Source organism: Castanea sativa, chromosome 9 (genome assembly GCF_040712315.1).
Source record: "Castanea sativa cultivar Marrone di Chiusa Pesio chromosome 9, ASM4071231v1".
Classification (NCBI taxonomy): Eukaryota; Viridiplantae; Streptophyta; class Magnoliopsida; order Fagales; family Fagaceae; genus Castanea; species Castanea sativa.
This window is the reverse complement of record NC_134021.1, coordinates 23,364,006-23,381,834: the sequence shown is the minus strand read 5'-3', so window position 1 is coordinate 23,381,834 and position 17,829 is coordinate 23,364,006. Positions and strand designations below refer to the sequence as shown.

General features: G+C 31.0%; 1 protein-coding gene across 1 annotated transcript in view; it reads left to right on the top strand.

Annotated features, from left to right (window-relative positions):
- Positions 1-17,829, top strand: part of LOC142608932 (IQ domain-containing protein IQM1-like) — a 25,184-nt gene extending 7,355 nt beyond the window's left edge. Inside the window, exons 2-8 of the mRNA XM_075780587.1 lie at positions 16,026-16,140; positions 16,245-16,310; positions 16,411-16,499; positions 16,580-16,667; positions 16,803-17,042; positions 17,177-17,423; positions 17,624-17,829. Of these exons, the coding sequence (XP_075636702.1) occupies positions 16,026-16,140; positions 16,245-16,310; positions 16,411-16,499; positions 16,580-16,667; positions 16,803-17,042; positions 17,177-17,423; positions 17,624-17,829 (1,051 nt within the window). The remainder of the gene's footprint in view (positions 1-16,025; positions 16,141-16,244; positions 16,311-16,410; positions 16,500-16,579; positions 16,668-16,802; positions 17,043-17,176; positions 17,424-17,623) is intronic.

The window sequence follows — 17,829 nt, the reverse complement described above, 5'->3', positions numbered from 1 at the left end:
ATTGGTTGTATCAAGTAAGCTTATGTAGGTAACAAATCATTGATGAAATAATTAGAGATTTTAATTCTTGTGAGTTGATTACTGGTTATCATGTTTTAAGATGAAAAAAATATTTTAAAAAACGTCATAGAAATATAGACTGAATGTTTTTATTCAAATTTTGAGATTTGTAATCATGTGTGATAAAACGATATCCATTTAGTTGATATTTTAGTAATCAAATTTTAAATTAAGTTTTGTGCAATTCTTTTCGAGTTTCTTTATGCATTACCTAAAAAAATTTGTCCTCATTTAAAAATATAAAAATAGTTCACATAAATAACACTATTTTCTTTGCCTTTAAGCTCCAAAATTATGTTCAAGAATTTTTTTAAAGAGAAATTATGTACTAAATATTGAACCATACAAAATAATGGAAAAAAAGGAAACCCAAATTTGTTCTAATGTATAAATAAATTTCATACACCATGTAGAATTAAAACGTTTTCACATTCCATTGCTAATTAACATTATTTGAATTTAATATTGTTATGCATAATTAACATTTAGTTTTACATTTTTAGTACTCTCATTATCACACATTCCACGCATTATAATTTTACTTTACACACACACACACATATGTTAAGTTATGATTTTTCATATAACATTTATGTTGGCTTTATTGTATGACAAAAAATGTTGTAATTTCATTAATTTATTTATTCGTATTTTGTGAGATTTAATTGTAATGGGATTAATATTAAGTTGGTGAAAATTGTTCATGAAGTTGATCTTGCGAGTGGTGCAACCCGCGAAGGTCACATGAGGAACACATGTTGGAAGCTGAAGAGTCAGTGTGTTTCGCGACTCATCTTGCGACTTGGCCAACTCACGAGATGACCCGCAAAATGCACTGACAGCTGAAATTTTAAGTGTGACTCTTATATCCTTTACTCATACTAAATATAACCTCATTACGCACAAAATTGTAAAGAGGCTATTGAGGAAAAAAAAATCTTAAAAAGATTTTTACAGCACACCCACCTTGTTAGAGAAAGCTACACATCCTTAAGAGAGAAATTCTTGTAGTCTCTTCTCTTGTCCCTCTCCCATTGTTACACCTTGAGAGAAGATTTGTACCCAAACACAACCCACAGATATTCATAGTGTAAAGAGTATTCTGGAGTTTGGGAAGTATTGGAGATTTGCCAAAATAAGCTGGTGAGGCTTGGCGGATACAATCGGGCGATATTGCGGGATCTGGGAAGTTAGTGAAGATAAGACTCCGCGAACCCCGTTGGAAGCTAGAGCTTGGAGAGCTCAAGTACTTTAGGTAGATTAGGCTTGGAGGGTTTTTTTGGTATCTTGTACTCCAACTTATTCACTAGTGGATCATTTCAGCTTAGAGGGCTACAGAAAGGTTTTTACATAGAGTTTTTTAGTTTTCTTTTTCGACAACACATCTCAATGTTATCTTGTATTTGCATCTCTCTTTTCTTTCTTTTTATTCTTTACATTTATTGTTTATTGTATTTGCATATGCGATAGAGTAGGTCCAGCCTTATTGCTTACACTTACTTTTATTCTGCACTTAGTTAAGTATGGTAAAAGCAATCTAGCCATTTGTTTAAAATTGGGGGTCTAAACAAGTAATAGTGTTTTACACTATTTGAGCTTTCACTATATATGGGTTGGGTTCAAGTTACACCTGTTGTAACATCACCCAATAACTTATTATAGACTTCAAATTTTGAAAATCTCACCATTGAATCACATGTTTTATATGTTCTTAACATTTATGTCAATTTCCATGTCAATTGGATACTATTTACCATTTGATCCATAAACTCATTTTTTATGCATTTTTTTAAACTACAAAAACTTGAATTTAAACAATTAATTAATGACACAGTTATTAATTTTTAATTACCTTGAAATTTTGCAAGCATGAAAAATATATGAAGATAATGTAATCTAACGGTTGATTTGTCAAAATTCACATTCAATTAAAAAAATATTGAGTAGTGTAATATTGTTTAAAGTTACTCCAAGTGTAACTTGAACCCAACTCTCTCTCTCTCTCTCTCTCTCTCTCTCTCTCTCTCTCTCTCTCTCTCTCTCTCTCTCTCTCTCTCTCTCTATATATATATATATATAAATCGAAGGTTACAACAACTAAAAGATATTTGAACTTTAAATGTCTTAAAAATACTAAAAAGTGTCAACCAGTTGAGTTACAAAACTCTTGAAAATTATAACTATAATCATGCTTCTTTCTTCTTCTTCTTCTTCTTTTTTTTTTTTTTTTTTTTTTTAAACTATACTCATGCATTTTAGGTTTAGGTAGTTTGTTCACAAAAAGAATGGCTAGCTTAATTTATGGTCCGGAATTTCATTCTATTTTGTTTTAGACATTTAGCATTACAACTTGTTTATCTTGGTTAATTAGCTTTACTTTCCTTTCTACGTCGAATGGTGGATGTGGATCTTGTCAAATTCTCCACGTTTCTCTTTCACAAGATGTATATGATTTAATTGAGTGATAGAAGGGTACAAAATTCTATATTAGGCATTGTACACATGATTTATGATTGAGCAGGATGGCTACCTAATACTTAACCATTTCGAAACTTGGCCTCCAAAACCTATTCTTGTACTTTTTTTTTTTTTTTTGAGAAACTCTATTCTTGTACTTTATATATATATATATATATATATATATATATATAGTTTTCTCTAAATTCAATCACAACACAATTGCTTCGTACGTGGAAAGCTTATCATCATTTACGTGGTATTTGATTTTGTAAAAACTACGACCCGAGATGATTGAAATTATTTGGATTCCCTAGCAGTGAATTTGTGTTGGCTATTCTATTGCATATAATCCCCTTAAATTAAAGGGTCTACAATGGAGTTGTCAATTAATTCATAACTTCAAAAATTAAGAAAATCCAGACTTTAATAAATTTACACAAATTACATTGATACAAAAATATATAAGAGCGTAATAAAAATGAGATTGAATCCTACTTACAATATAAGCAAAAAAGAAAATTATATATAAAAAAAATAATCTAATGAATGTCCTTAACTAGCTCTACCTAATACTTTACCATTTCGAAACTTGGCCTCCAAACCCTAGCTAGTTAAGGGATATTCATTAGATTATTTGTGTATATAGTTTTCCTTTTTGCTTAAATTGTAACTAGGATTCAATCTCATTTTCTAATATTCTAATTTTTGTATAAATGTAATTTGTGTAAATTTATTAAAGTTGGAATTTTCTTAATTTTTCATGTTATTAAATAAGTAACAACTCCATTTCAGACCTGGGCCGTTTAAAGAACCGACAAAAGAAGAGGTTCAAGGTTTTAAGGTTCGACCAAGATCAAATTGTGATTATTTCATAATTAATTTAATAATTAATTAAAATACAAATAAAGGTATATTAAATTTATAAATATTAGCATAATTGACTAAAAATAATTGAAACAAAATTTATGATAAAATTTCATGATATTATAAGGTTAATAGAAAATAGTTCAACATAAATAAGCATGAAAAAAAATTATATAATAGTCCATCAAGTCTAAATCATTTTGATTAAATAAAAAATAACTTTTAATTATTTTAGTAAATCCCCATGTAAATGCATTATTCTTAAATTGCAAGTAAATTTATCAAAGAAAACAAATTTAGAAATAATTAATAAATTGAAGAGAGGTAGTAAAATTAAGTTGAAAAATTATAAATCACATTTGTTTATAATAAATATAATAATACTTCATATTTGTTTACAAGGATCCCAAGTGGTGCATTGGTGGTCATAGTACCAGTTCCGGCCACAAGTTCTACACACCACAACTCCCTATTTTCTATTTTTAAAATTTAAGTCAACTCTTTGAATGTGGCCGGAGGTCTCAAGTTCTACACTCCACAGCTCCCTATTTTCTATCTTTAAAATTTTAGTCAACTCTTTGACCCGGTTGAACCGGCTCATAGTTCGGCTGGTTTTTCGGGTTGAACCCCGGTTCAAGAGATTCTCTCAAATTATTAAAATGACCGATTCTTACATTTAAAAAACTGGTTTCATGACCGATTCACAATTAACCCGATTGGACTAGTCGATCCGGTCCGGGTCTGAGAACATTACTAAATGATGATAAGCTTTCCACTTACGAAACAATTGTGTTGTGACTGAATATAGGGAAAACAATATATATTGTTGGTTGTTATAGTTTTTTACAATACCAAATACCATGTAAACGGTGATAAGCTTTCCTCGTACGAAACAATTGTGTTTTGACTGAATTTAGGGAAAACAATATAGTTGGTCTTTATAGTTTGAAATGTGTGCAATGGCGGAGCTAGAAATTTAGGTCGGGGGGCAAGATTAAAAGTAAAAAACTAATCTAAAAAAATTAATAAATATCAATAACAAAATAAATAAACAAGTAAATGCTAATATAATTGTCATATAGAATCTAACATAAAATCTAAACTTTAATTTGTCTTTTCACACCTAGCTTAATTTACTTAATTGTCCTTGACAATTTTTCATATTTTGAAACCGTTTCATGATTTGTTTAAACTCAATAGTCTTGAATATATCTTTCCTATTTCGTTTTGCCGTAGGATTTTTTTTTAATCATTATTAGGTGGGTCCCATTCCCACATGATTTTCTATTTCCTTATGGCAGTAGGATGACTTGTGTGATTCCTATTTCATTTTGCTGTAGAATCTTCTTCTTCTTCTTCTTTTTTTAAATCATTATTAGGTGGGTCTCCCACATGATTTCCTATAGCAGTGGAATCTGCTTTTTGTGCACAACTACGCCTAGTGTCTTCTTTTGTCTGGGAGGGCATAATGATTTATGTACTATATTGGCAATGAAAAATTTTGGAAATTCGCCCGCGGGGGGGGGGGGACCTGCCCCCTCCCTCCGCCCTTGAATGTGTGTGTTGGTTTAAGTTACAAATCCAACGTTAAATTACACTATTAATGAATATTTTTCATGTTTGTAAAATTTTAAGATAATATAAAATCAATAATTATTTCATCAACCAGTTGTTTAAGTTTAAGTTTTTATAGTTTAAAATAATACATAAAAGATGAGTATGTGCATAAAAGATGAGTTTTTTTCCTCTATTCTTCTCTTCTTCTACCTAGAACCTTGCAAGTACTTAATATGGTTATACATGATTTTCTATTATTTTGTATATCATATATGAATTACACTTTTATGACATGAGTTCTAATGGTGATATGTTGCTTCCATCCCTCAATTTTGATTTAAAGAACAATCTTATTTTAGCTTATTATTAAGCATATCTCGATATAAATTTGATGGTAAATTATTCTATCTATTTTATTATTTTTTTTATTTTATTTTACTTAAATTAGAAAATGTTTTCTTATTTCCTTTAGTTTACACATGATTCTTGATTAAACCGTGCATCTCACTGGCATAATACTAATATTATATAAAATATGTAATCCATTGGTGGGATCTCTAAAATGTGAATTCAATAACAAGTTTTTAATTGGTGTAACATTGTTTATTAGTTAAAGTAATATCGGTGGGATTTCTAAATAACATTTTAAAAAAAACTTTTGTTTTCACTTTTTCCATTGAAAATCACGTCAGCTCATCCCATTTTAGTTACAATAGACACAGCAATTTTAACATCATAGTTGTTAAATTTTTTTTTTTTTTTTTTGGTAAAAAATTATTTTGATCCTTAAACTTTACGAAGAGTTTTTTTTTTTCATCTCTAAACTTTAAGAAGTTCATTTTTCGTCCCTAGACTATTAAAAAGTTCATCTTTCATTCCTAAATTATTGAAAATGTTTTATTTTTGTCCTTAAACTTTAAAAAAGATATTTTTTTTCATCCTTAAACTATTGAAAAAGTTTTTTTTTTTATATCTATTTTTGTCCTTGAACTATTGAAAAAATAAAAAACTATTTACAAAATTTAGGGATGAAAAAAGAACTTTTTAAAGTTTATGAACAAAAAACAAACTTTTGGTAAAATATAGGGACCAAAATAGTATTTTGCAATTTTTTTTTAGAAATGCTATATCCATAATATTTTCGTAACAAATCTTAAATTGTAGGTTGTTATTGGCTGTTACTAGTAGGCAAAAAAGTAATTTTAGTGGTGAGTTCAAATTAAAACCATTAATAACTTATTATCTAAGATTTTTTGTGAAAATATTATGAACATGTTGTTGACATAGCACTTCTATTTTTTTAGGAAAGGGTTCATAAATTTTTAGTGGTTCTTATTTTGACCCACCATTTAATTATTATTATTTATTTACCATTAACAACTAGTCACCTTAGCAATTAGTAAAATATTTTGTATTTTTTTGTGACTCTAGAATTATTGCAATTTTTTTCAAGTCTCATGTCATTATAACTAGTGGGTCCCATATTTTACACATAATAATAATAATAAAAATAATAACTATTTAATGCTATTGTAAGGCACTAAAACCATAACTATCTTTTTTTTCTCTTCCATCTCTTGGTTTTTTTTACGAAACCCAAATTTTAAATACTCATAAGAGTAGGAAAAAAAAATGTTGAATTCTATATTTTTCAGAGTAATCAAGGAAAGTGAACCTATTTTATATATTTTGAACACTTTTTAGATTGACAAAATATTACAATTTACATTATATTAGATTGTGTTTGACAATTATACTAATTTATAATTTTTATTTATTTTGTTAATAATATTGGCCAAAATATTACAATTTACATTATATTAGATTGTGTTTGACATTTATATTAATTTACAATTGTTTATTTATTTTGTTAATAATATTGACTAAATTTTTTTAAAAATTAGTCTAGAAGTGTGGTCAGTCTTTAGTAGGTTTCACACCGTTTACGCTAAGGCTGCCTTTGATTGAATGTAAAATATTTTCCGAGTGTAAAATATTTTCAAGTGAAAATATAAATGTGTGGCTGCATTATGAAAATTGTTTTAAAAATTGTTTTCAGATGTTTGGTTGCATTCTAAAAATGCTATTTTCTACTAGTTTCTCACATTTTCTAAATCATTTTCTCAACTTCCAAACAAATTTTATAATAGAAAATTTCAGTATATACAATTAACAAAACAAAAATCCATTAGCTCCATTCATTCACAAGCTGAACTCGGTCAAACTGAGAGAGAGGGAGGAAGAGAGAGTGAGAGATTGAGGGAAAGAGAGATAGATCGGGAAAGAGATGGAGATCGGGTCAACGAGATCGGTCTTGGGTAGATCGGGTATTGTAGAGGGTGGGTTTGAGAGAAGTTTTTCGCCGGCGACATGGGAGCGATGGATCGAAGATGTTGGAGGTGAGATAGGCTTCGCCGGCGTGAGGGGGGACCTTGGACCGGCGTTTGCATGTGGGGCGTCGAGATTGAGACAACGAGAGTTTGATCTAGAGGGCGGCGGTGGCGGCGCGATCTTGGCGATGCGATCTGGGGTGTGATCTTGGCAATGCTGAGGTGCGACGAGACTGGTGCAATTTGGGGTTGGGGCGGTGGTGCGATTTGGGGTTGTGTGTGCTTCTAGCTCACTCTCTCTACTCTCCCTTCTTACTCTTTCTCTCTCTCTCTTCAGATGTCTGAGTCCGGAAATCATTTGAAGGTAAAAGAGATGTGTAAATGATTTTCCGGGTCAAAGGGCTTATTTTACGATCAAGGTTTAAGATTTTTCGTTTGACCAAATTTTCCATGCACAACCAAACACACGGTAGGGTGTAAAATATTTTCCCAAATCCATTTTCAGCCGAAACAAACGTAGCCTAAGTCGCCAACTAGAAGTCTAGTAGCTAGAACTAGAAGTAGTTTAGGACCACAAACTATTTTACAATCTTTTTGCCATAACTCTAATGTGGCAACTTTGTGAGTGGTTAACCATCACTTGCACATGGACCCACTATTTTTTCTTCACTAATGACACTTTGTCACGTCACAGTTGTAACAAGAAGTTGCGAAAAAATTTGTAATCCTAGACCTTTTCGACAGTGAAGGGTCAAAACACTCAAAAAAGACAAACATAGAAAAGAGAAAAAAGAAGATGGAGATGTTATCAAGAAAGAGGTGGGGGGGGGGGGGGGGAATTGGAAAACAAATCTAGTTTTATTTGCTTTTATTATTTTGAAAATATTGTTATTGGGGGAATTGAGATGCTATTGTGTCGTGCAATTAACCATGAAGTGTGAGAGAGAGGTGAAAAAATTAAGTGTAAAAGTGAAATGGTAAAAAGTTGAGGATTAAAAAGAAATTTATTCAAGGGTTGATATTAAAAGTGACTTTTGCAACTTGTAATCTCAACTATTGATTTCCTATTGTATGGAGAAATAGCCCTAATTATTGCACCAAATCTCAATCCAATTAGTGGAATGCTAATGTGATAGAATCTAGACCATTAAATTTTGGAGTAATTATACTAAACCCACCTTGTGGTTTGGGTGAAAATCACTTTGCCTACTCATGGTTTGAAAAGTATCACTTAACCCACCTGTGGTATGTTCCGTTTGTTTTCCGTAACTCACCTCTATTAAAATCAGGGGTAAATGGATATTTTTGCTTAAATTTTATGTCTCTCCTCCAAAAAAAAAAAAGCACAAAAATGCAAGAGAAACAAGATCAAAAAGTGGTATTGGTTTCTCTCTCAATTCACATAAATCTTGAACATGAAGAACGTACCCAGTTTTCTTAGCAACCAAACAGAAGTAGAAAATAAATTTTACGCAAAAAAAAAAAAAAAAATTCTTATATTAACTCTAGCATAATAGAGGCAAGCTTCTAAATTTAGGTAACATAAATCATTAAACCTAATTTTTTTTTTTTTCACATTCCCAAGTTCTCTCAAATTTTCTCAGCAACCATATAACTATAAAAGAAATCAAAATCTTCAATCTTAGTCTTAAACACCCATTTGGCTCAACTTTCAGTAAGTCTCTCATCTTTACAAGAACCTTAACAACATAAATCACAAAACCCAGAATTTCTTTCTCCTTTCTAATCGAAAACAAATCAAAAGTTTTAACCTTTACACAGCAGTATAAAGCTCAAACAGCACAAACTACAATACCCAATATTTTTTTTCCTTTTTATTTTCTTGGAAACCAAACAAAGAGAGAAAATTGAATAATGGGTATGTGTTAAACCTCAAAAAAAAAAAAGAAAAAAAAAAGAAAAGAAAGAAAAAACTTACCAACATACAAGGATGATTTAGAGAAGAATTTAGAGAAGTCAGGTGTTTGATATAGCTGTGGTGAGATTGAGATTGTGAACCCATAACCAAATTCTCTAAAACCCAAAACCTCTATCTTTCTTTTCTCTCTATTATGAACCCATAACCAAATCCACCAATAACCACTGGCCACCATGATTTCTGCAAAAAAAATAAAGCAAACCCAAATGCAAAAACCAAAAAAACCCACAAATGGTGACACAAAACCACCAAATGGAGAGCCACAACCCATTAATGGCGAGAAAATTTGTAACCACTTATCGAGAGCCAGAAACGAGATGAAACCACTGGGCTGAGACAGGCTGAAAAGGAGATATAAAAACCACGAAGAACATGTTGATCTCACCAGAGGTCTCTCTCTCAAAAAAATTTTGAGTTTTGGGTGTTTTGATTCGCGTTATGTTGTGGTTTAAGGGTTAAGAGGTGTTTTTGTAACGGCTGGGCTTGAGGTGGGTTACGGAGATTGACAGAAACATACCACAGGTGGATTAAGTGATACTTTTCAAACCATGAGTAGATAAACTGATTTTCACCCAAATCACAGGTGAGTTATGTGTAATTACCCCAATTATAAATGAAATGTTATGATTTTTTTTTCAAAAAAAATATCTATTTGATAGAATACGTTATGAACTCATTAATTAATAATAATGATGCAAAGAAAATCAGTAGACTAGATGCTTCGGGTTTCAAAGGGCTAGCGACTGTTTTGAGGGCCTGAAAAAGAAAGAACAAGTGATTAAAGGTGGCCGGGGTGGACCAGCCAAAAACCCTCCAATGCCAAAGTTAGTTTTTCTCTTAAGTTCTGAAGTTCCAACTTTTTAGGAAGTGTTAAAAACGTACCTTTATCTGGTCTGAATGGGAGTTTATATAATGCACCCTGGAAACGGTTATTAGATTTGTAACTTCCCCTGTATTTGAGGAGTTCAGAGGGTCCAAGGATAATTTCCATAACCGCTATAGGAGTTATATATTTTCTTATATAATTGTCATTGGAAGTTAAGTATTCGATAAGGAGCTGTAGCAATGAACCTAGATCTTACTCATGCCTTGGGATAATAATGTGTGCTTTCATCTCCAGCTCTTGTAGGCTAATCCATACTTGAGAATTCCCTAAGGGTTAAGGGGTCGTCCGTGAATCTTCCCGGCGAAAGTATCTCGTCCCTATGGACGGTTGTCCTTCCACGGACGACCTTCCTATGCGAGACGTCCTCTATGGACGACCTTCCTATGCGGGACGTCCTCAATGGACGACCTTCCTATGCAGGATGTCCATTCTGCTCTGGACACCTCCTATGGACGAGTTGGAGTTAGATTTCTTAGTTTACCAATAAATTATATATATATATATATATATATATATATATATATATATATATTTATATATATATAAACCGAAGCCTTTGACTTCTTATTGACCTCTTCAGAACTCGCCACATCATTATCATTTTTTTTTTAAATAACATTATTTTTGTTTAGTCCAAACTTAACAAGAAATGAAACTCTATCTCTCTAACAATTCCAACTTAAACTCAAACTCACCATTATCATTTTTTTAAAACAAAATTATTTTTGTTTAGTTCAAATTAAACAAGGAGTGAAACTATATTTCTTTAACAAGTTCAACTTAAACTCAAACTCAAATGTTGATAATTTATCTTTAAATTTTCGAGGTTAATCATGAACACTATAAAAGCAATGTAAACCCCAATATTTTTTTTAAAGCCAAGTAGATGTATCAGCTCTTCTTCTGATATTTTCGTTTCCTCTACTTTGTTAAAAAAAAAAAAATTATGGTTTTTCATGTATTTTTTAAAAGTACTTTTTGTACGTGAACCACCAAACTCTTTTTAGCCGTTTTTTACAAGATAAAAAAGTTTGCAATAATTAAAATTTAAGGTTGCTACTACTGTATATGTTTTTATTTCACCTCACGATATGAAAGTATGTTAATTTATTGGACAAAAAGCTTATATACGATATATTAAGAGGAGATACAACTTTAATTATTTCAACATGGGCTCCTACTCATCATTTTTTAGCATGGGTCACATGCTGATAAGGTTAGTTTAAAGTTTAAACCTGTAAAAATTTAAAATTTATTATTTTATGGGTTCATGTACTTTTTTCTTTTTCTTATATTTATCTTTTGAATAGTCATATATTTTTTTAATTGTTTCAATAACTTATTCTTTAATTATATATCTTTTTTGGCATTTTGGAAATTTTAACATCTGAATTTGTGTAGTCAGTTATATATATTTTATCTATAATTTGTAGGGCTCTGAATCTTTTGATTCCTATAGTTAAAGTCATGGATTATTCTTTTGAATGTAACCCATATTTCTCTTATATTTCTTTATTTTTTAGTTATATATATTTTGTTTTGTTTCAATAATTTCTAAATAATGAATCATCTGATTCTTTAATATTTTTTTATCTTTCAGAAGTTTTAATATCTAAATTTTTGAGTTATTTTTTTGCAATATTTGAAACTGTTTGACAAATTTTTTTGTAAGTCATTACACGTTCAAGTAATAGCTTCTTCATCAAATTATAATACAAATTGAAATCATACAAGAACAAATCATTCAATGGTGTAATTTTTTAATCAATTTAAGATTTTATAAAATTATATTGTAGTCTATCTCACAAATAGGTAGTTTTCGTACATAGCACAGGTTAACAACTAGTTTAATAAATAAAAATATCTTTCATCAAATACATACATATATATATATATATATATATCATATATTTTTTTTCCTTTAAATATAAGCATTTCCAATTTTATGGACCCTTCCCTCTTTCAAAATTACATAAATCTCTTAAAAGCTGAACAATTGTACATCTAATTCTAAACCTAGCTCACTTATCGTTTTACCGTCAAAATAATAATAATAATAATAATAATAATAATAATAATAATAATAATAATAATAAAATCTAAACCTCGCTCACTTATTTTTTCCTTTAAATATAACGATTTCCAAATATGATGGACCCTTCCCTCTTTCAAAACTACATAAATGTCTTAAAAACTTAACATCTAATTCTAAACCTAGCTATCGTTTTACCGTCAAAAATAAATAAATAAATTCTAAACCTCACTCACTTGTTCTTGGAGCAAAGCATATAGGGAAGTAACGAACCTTTGGCATGGAAAATTGGTGAGTAATTGTTTTTTTTTTTTTTTTTGGAAGAAAGTACTTGTTTAGTTTAGGGTGCTAAGTGATTTGATTTTTTTTATTTGTGGTTTATCTTTATGTGGGTTGTTTCGTTTGGTCCAGTGAGTTGATTGGTTTTTTTTTTTTTTTTTTTAATTGTGACTTTGTAGAAGAGTTTGTTTGGTTGATGGAAGATCATAGAGAAATTGCAGGTGTTTTGGGCCTTTTGGCTACAAAGAAAGTATGACAAAGAAGAAAAAATTTAATATGACATTACCTATTGTTTTATCTATCTTCTATAGGATTTTTTTTTTTTTTTTGAAAACTATCTTCTATAGGAATTAAGATGTTACTAATCTACATTATAGAAAAAAAAAAACGTAGTATTATTGTGCACTAATAATTTCGAGACTTGTTTATAGTAACTTGAAGTTGAAAATACACATGAACTAATCTAATAAGTATGTATTTTTTATAATTTAATAGTTACAATAATAGGAGTGGAGTATTTGAACTCTAATTGTTTTTGTATGTGTCCTTTTATACTACACTTCTACTTATATTTATGGGTTTTACAAAATTTCTCATACCGGTATGCAATCCATAACGATAATATCATCAGTTCCACCTCAAATAAAATTTCAGTATAGTTTAGGTGTTTTAGTCATTTCAGTCAATTTTGGATAATTTCAGCCAAAATATAAATTTCACCCAGTATGAGTTTTGGCTTTTACTCCCTTCTTGAAGCTAAAATACGTAGTTTCTCGCCAGAACTCAAAGCTATACTCTTTATCATTTTCCCCTTCTCCGCCATTAACATTTGCTTTCCTAGAGATTGGAGCTTATACTGCTTGCATTTCTTGAGCTTGCATACGTTAGGGTAGTTTCCTGCAAGTATGTGTAATATTGATCATGAGCTTGCGTTTCGGGTCTTGCACGCTCTCCAGATTTTTCGATTTTGGGTCGGAATCGGTTTTAACCCAACCCGCCCGATCTTGATATATATGGATTCAAATTATACCTAGTGTAACTCTTATAAAGTTACACCTTTTTTACACCGTAAATTTTTAAAAGATCTAACGGTTAAAAAAGACATCATTAAATGTTATTGCTTTACACTTTTGTCTCTGTTCTTATTTATTGTTTTTCACTTGATTAAAGGGCACTTGACATTTTCAACAACTCACTTTTCAAATGAGTCATGGTTTTTTATTTTTTTATTTTATAAAGATAACAAAGGCACGAGGACAAATCCTTCCAAAAATGCTAATACAATAATTCTACACAACTAACTTTATATTTAAATCCTCACAATGCCGAATCACAAAGATGAGAAAAGACTTTATTAAAATTTAAGAGTAGAAACTAATTTCTAATTCTATATCCTATCACCATAGCGAGGCAACTTCCTAAAACATATATTGGTAGAACAATTGCACTCACCCACAGCCACAAGAATATCTAGTAAAAAAACACTTCCAATTAATAGTAATAAACCACACAACCACAACTACAACCACCCAGAAGAATGTGCTCTCTTAGTTTCAGTCAGCTCTGGACTGACCAGCTCGGGAAGAAAGGATGATGCCAACAATGAGACCATAGAGAGTTAGTGCTTCGGCAAAAATAAGAATAAGAATCATCCCAACAAAAAGCTTTGGCTGTTGTGTATTGGCTCTGAAGTAGATTAGTATAGTTTCTAGGTTATTGAAAATGGCATGTGCCTTTAATCAAGTGAAAAATAATAAAACATTAAATAAGGAGAGAGAAAAAATTATTGGTATTAATTAGGAATGAGGTGGAAAGTAATAGCATTTAATGATATTTTTTTAACTGTTAGATCTTTTAGAAATCTAGGGTGTAAAAAATGTGTAACTTTACAAGAATTACACCCAATGTAACTTGAACCTATCTCATATATATTTTAATCATTTCTTGAGTTTTTACACCTTTGGTGAGTTTAATGATATATTTTCTAATATAGAATTCTCAAACAAAAAAAAAAAATCGTCTTTTGAACATTTTTATTTCCTATTATAAATTTTAAAAAATAATTCCTATTATAGATTTCCCTCTAAGTTTCATTTTCCAATGTAGAAATTTGACAAAATCTCCACAATATTTAAGACCTAAACATCTTAAAAGGAAATCTCTTGATATTAATGATCCAACTTATTTGAGAAAAGATTCAATCACTTATTAAAACTTTTTCAATAGAAATGTCAGCTTAAATTTGAATTTAAGAGCTTAATTCTAGTGGAAACAAACAAAATTTCCCAAAATATAATCCAAAAGTCGATAATAATAAGTCAAATTCCTTAGTTTCTTGAAATAAATATATAAAAACAACACTTTGAGATCAAAATTTCCAAAATTATCAAATATTCTTTTTTCCCCCCCAAAATTATCAAATATTCTAAATGGGCGTTTTTCTTAATTATTAGTATTATTATTTTTACTAGTGGCGTATTCTCTTAGTCTCTCACCTCTCCCTTTCTTTTCTGCTCTTTTTTCTTTTTTTTTCCTTCGCGTGGGTGTATATTTCCGTTTGGTTTTAGAGTGACTGATTGTTGGGTTTTCTTTTTTTTCTTTTTTTCAATTTTTTTAAAGGTTTTCATGGGCTCTTGCCTCTAGGCTGGCCGGCTGGGATAGGGACGGATAAGGTGAGGGGGCTGAGCTAAAAACTAAGGAGACCCGAGCTAAAAACCAACGGGGGCCCAAGCCCCCTTTTTTTTTTTTTGTTGAAAATTTGACATACTAAATTTTTTTTTTTTTGGGCTCAGGCCCCCACCTAGGTCCGTCTCTAATTTTTAGGAATTTTACAAAATGATCTAATCAAAATGAAAGTAGTACACTATATTAGGAAGTTTTTAATTTATAATTGTAATTTCAAAGTGCTTAGTTTAAATTATTTTATAATCGAATTTTACAAAATAATCTAGAATTTTGTATTACATATATTAAGCCATGTCGATTAGATTTTTCTTAATTATTAGTATTATCAAGAATTTCTTCACCATACCCTATTAGTATTAAAACTAATATATTTTTTGTTGGGAACTTGCGAAATTTTGGCAATGAACTTCAAAATTTTAAGTATCTATTGGGAACTTCTTTTGTATTTCTTCACACAATTTGGGCAGGAATTTGTGATTTAGCAAGGAAAAAAAAGGGAAAAAATTGTCTATAGCTGCATTTTTATAAACAAGGCTATAGCCAAAACCCATATAGAAGGCTTTAGACTCATTTGGAAAACGCAACTACAGGGCAGCCTATAGTCGCGTTTAAATTCATCTCGATTCAAATGTTAACTAAGACCGAATGAAAGTGGAATTCTTTTTTTCTTTTTTTTAAATGAAAGTGAGATACAGTTATCTCAACTGATAAGGTCTCTTGCCCTTAAATAAGAGTTTTGGAATTCAAATTTCACTAATACCAAAAACTAATTGGTATTTTATCTAATAATAAAGAACAAGTATCATGAACTGGATGTCTTGAAATTTTATTTTATCTAAAAACTAAACTAAAACTAAAACTAAAACTAAATGAAATGGTGTTGTGTCCATTCTTTGTATAATACAATAAGCTTCATGCAATTGCACTTTATAGGTGGAAGCTACTAGAGTTTGCAGAGCTGAAGCGAAGCTCTATTTCATTCTTTAACATCGAGAAACCCGAGTCAGCCCTTTCACGCTGGTCAAGGGCAACAACTAGAGCCGCTAGGGTAAAGTTTTGATCAATTTGGTGCATAGTTAAATAATATTGCTCAGTTATAAATGGTTCCCCATTGCTGATTTTTTTTTTTTTTTTTCCCTTTTGTTTTGGCAGTTGGGAAAAGGCATATCTAAGGTTGGAAATGCTAAGGAACTTGCTTCACCACATTGGCTTGAGGCAGTAAGTCCCATGCATATGCATGCTTAAAGCATTATCTTGAAACCAAACAATAGTTTTTATTTGTGGCCTGTTGTCAATCTTGTTATTCTCTCCTTAACAGATTGATCCTCACCATCGCTATGGCCATAATCTTCAATTTTATTATGTGAAATGGCTCCACTGTGAGAGTAAACAACCCTTCTTCTACTGGTAGGATTACTTTGGACCAAAACCAAATCCTACATATTGACTTTTAATATGCTTGACATCTGAACTTCAAAAAATAACAGGCTCGACGTAGGAGAAGGAAAAGAGGTCAATCATGAGAGATGTTCTAGATCGAAGCTTCAGCTGCAATGCATCAGATATCTTGGTCCGGTGAGTCTCATGTCCCTGCTTTATGCTCCCCAGCTAGGAAGTAGAGTTTGTATTTAGATAAAAAGCAATCATGCATGCATGCATCATGGAACAAACACCATACTTAATTTGAAGTTCAATCATCATGCATTGCAGGCTGAAAGGAAGGCTTATGAAGTTGTGGTTCAAGATGGGAAACTTATCTTCAACCATAGTGGTGAATTCCTTCATACAGCAGGAGGACCTGAAAATGCGAAGTGGATCTTTGTCCTTAGTACGTTAAAGACCTTGTACGTTGGGCTGAAGAACAAGGGCACATTTCAACATTCAAGTTTCTTGGCAGGTGGAGCCATATTGTGTGCTGGAAGATTAGAAGTGGAAGATGGCATCGTGAAGGTATGTATAAAAGAAAAAATATGGGGAGTTTTAGAACTGCATGGCTTGATTAATTGGTTTCTTTATCTTCTTGTGAATTTTTTTTTTTTTTTTTTTTTCCGATGTACTAATATGATTTCTGTCAATTCAAATAGGCAGTTTGGCCTCACAGTGGGCATTATCAACCGACAGTAGAAAATTTTCAGAAATTCTTGTCGTTCCTTAAGGAACGCAACGTAGATCTCACTAATGTAAAGGTAGAGCATGCAAGACGTGCATTTTTTAATCTAGCCAAAAACCTCCTGCTTTGTCATTGCACTCAGGGACTTTGTTTGCCTAAGTTGATTTCAGATTTTGATTTACTAATGTACTACGCTCTTTCTATGCAACAGAAAAGCCCAGGTGATGAAGAAGAAGCAGATTCAATAAGGTAAATAGACTATCTCCATATCATAGTAAAATGGAGAGGATTCAAATTTGCAAGTATATACAAGAGCTTATATACATATCATTAAGCTTGCACTTAAACCGTGCGGGACTCTTATAACAAAAGTCATATCAGTTGGCTAAACAATTATCCAATAAATGGAAAACTGATGCAGGGCCACGAATTGGTTGCATGAGAGACTATCCTCCTGAGCCTCAGGTCCTGGTTCTAGAGCAAGCCAACTTACCCCCAAAATCAAGAAGCGCTAATGCATTGTCCCAGAGCTTTTCTCACTTCAGCTCAAAGGTTCCTAGTCCATTTTCTATGTGTAAAGAGACAACTGCAGGCATAGTTCCCTTGCTGGATCGGAAGCAACACTGA